The sequence below is a fragment of the Aptenodytes forsteri genome, unplaced genomic scaffold, assembly GCF_000699145.1.
Source record: "Aptenodytes forsteri isolate BGI_AS27 unplaced genomic scaffold, ASM69914v1 Scaffold404, whole genome shotgun sequence".
Classification (NCBI taxonomy): Eukaryota; Metazoa; Chordata; class Aves; order Sphenisciformes; family Spheniscidae; genus Aptenodytes; species Aptenodytes forsteri.
Window position 1 is genome coordinate 400,859 of NW_008795629.1, and position 1,716 is coordinate 402,574.

Genomic DNA, 1,716 nt, shown 5'->3' on the forward strand with positions numbered 1-1,716 from the left:
GAGCGGGCCCGGGCCAGCCTGCGGGTCCCCGACACTTGTTGGCAGCGCGGGGAGCGGGTCCCTCCCCGGCAAAAACAGGAGCGGGAGCCGCACCGCCGACTCGCTCGCCAGGCTGACGCGTTCGGCCTGGTGCTCGGGCTATTGTACCGTTGCCTGAGCCCTGACAAAGGATTGCTGGAAGGCGGCCCGTCCCCTTCCCCTCCTTTGACAAGTTTTAGCAGTTATCTGGTTATTGGCTGCCGGAGCAATGCGAGAAATCGTGATGTTTAGGCTGAATCTGAGTGTTTAACCCAGAAGAGGGAGTCTCTCTCCCTTTCCCCTCTCTCTCACGCACGCTTACAGGGTAGTCCCACGTAAAATCCCCATCCTTGGCTTGAAGGAAAAGCACTGCAAAACCTTCATAACCGACTCAGTTCTGATGCTTCTCACCTGAAGGCAAACACGGCCCGCAGGGTTTGTGTCGCTAGGGTAGGTTAGGGTTTCAGCTGTGTGCACTGAGGCCTTACAGGTTTAGGAAAGCTTAGGGCTTCGGCACAGAAGGAAGCATCGGCTGAAGTTTTTAGGAAGGGGGTTGTGAACTTAAAAAAAAGTAAATGAAACATGGGGAAAGAGGGAAGAAATACGCTCCTGCTTCGAGAAAGAAAAACACAGCTGTAAATACCTGCCCAGGTTATTAGCACAGAACTCGGATCCTCACATAGAAATGCCTCCACCAATAAACGCGCCGTCTTACGAAATAAAGCAACAATTAATTCTCCATCCATCGTGTCAAACTCTCAGCATTTTAATACATTGACTTGCTGTTAACTTGCCAGTGGATACTTTACCGCATGCACGCCAGGTAAAGCTCCCAGCGCGGGATTTTGCATCTCCACAAAAATATTTAACAGTATCGGCGATCGATCGGTTTTATGTTAAGTAGTAAAACCAGAAACTGTTTGGCAACGTCAGCCCAGCTACTCTCATAACAGAAACTACCAGCCGGTGATCGGAAACCGTAAGATTAAAGTGTAGGACATACATAACCCCATAGGGGACATTTGTATCACAGCTTCGCTTGCTCTGGGCTGGCTGCAGTTACACATTTTGCCTCTGCTTGGCTTTCACCGTATTTCCCCTGTAACACAAGGCTAATATTTAGGTAGCCAGCTATAGATACATCCTTGTGTACATCTTTCTGAGTGGAGATGATGAAAAGTGACAAATGATGCAATTAGCTCTCCGTCCTTACATAACATGTTTACGCAGGCATTTTAAACCACACACCATCCTCACAATATCTCAACTTTCAAGTCTACTTGCTCTACGAAATGGATTTGACAGTCCTATTCATGACCATCTCAACAGGAGTGCACAGAAGAGACAAACGTTAGGAAGTATGAATCTGTTACTTACAAATGTACTGAGAGTGTGAATTCCAAATAAAGCTGCTTTCCTCATACCTCCTTAAAACACTGCATCTCTACATACTTGTTATCCATCAATTCTGACACTTCTCAGTCAGGGGAGAAAACATCTGGAACACTTTATCAATTAAAAAAATGTCATAACCGGTTTGCCCTAAGCTCATTTAAAATGTTGTGATGGTTTCCCGTCAGACACTCATGGCTCTCAGCTCGCCCCTCACTCAGGGCTCTCTCTCACTCCCTTTTCCCAGGCAGTGCAGGAGAACCTGGCCCTCGGTGTCCCTCACTGTTAGGTGAGGTTGGTGTGAGC

The 1,716-nt window shown here is 47.8% G+C and overlaps 1 protein-coding gene across 1 annotated transcript in view; it reads left to right on the forward strand.

Moving 5' to 3' along the window:
- Nucleotides 1-830: 830 nt before the first annotated feature.
- Nucleotides 831-1,716, forward strand: part of LOC103901507 (zinc finger protein ZIC 1) — a 13,765-nt gene continuing 12,879 nt past the window's right edge. Inside the window, exon 1 of the mRNA XM_009282411.1 lies at nucleotides 831-841. Within this exon, the coding sequence (XP_009280686.1) occupies nucleotides 831-841 (11 nt within the window). The remainder of the gene's footprint in view (nucleotides 842-1,716) is intronic.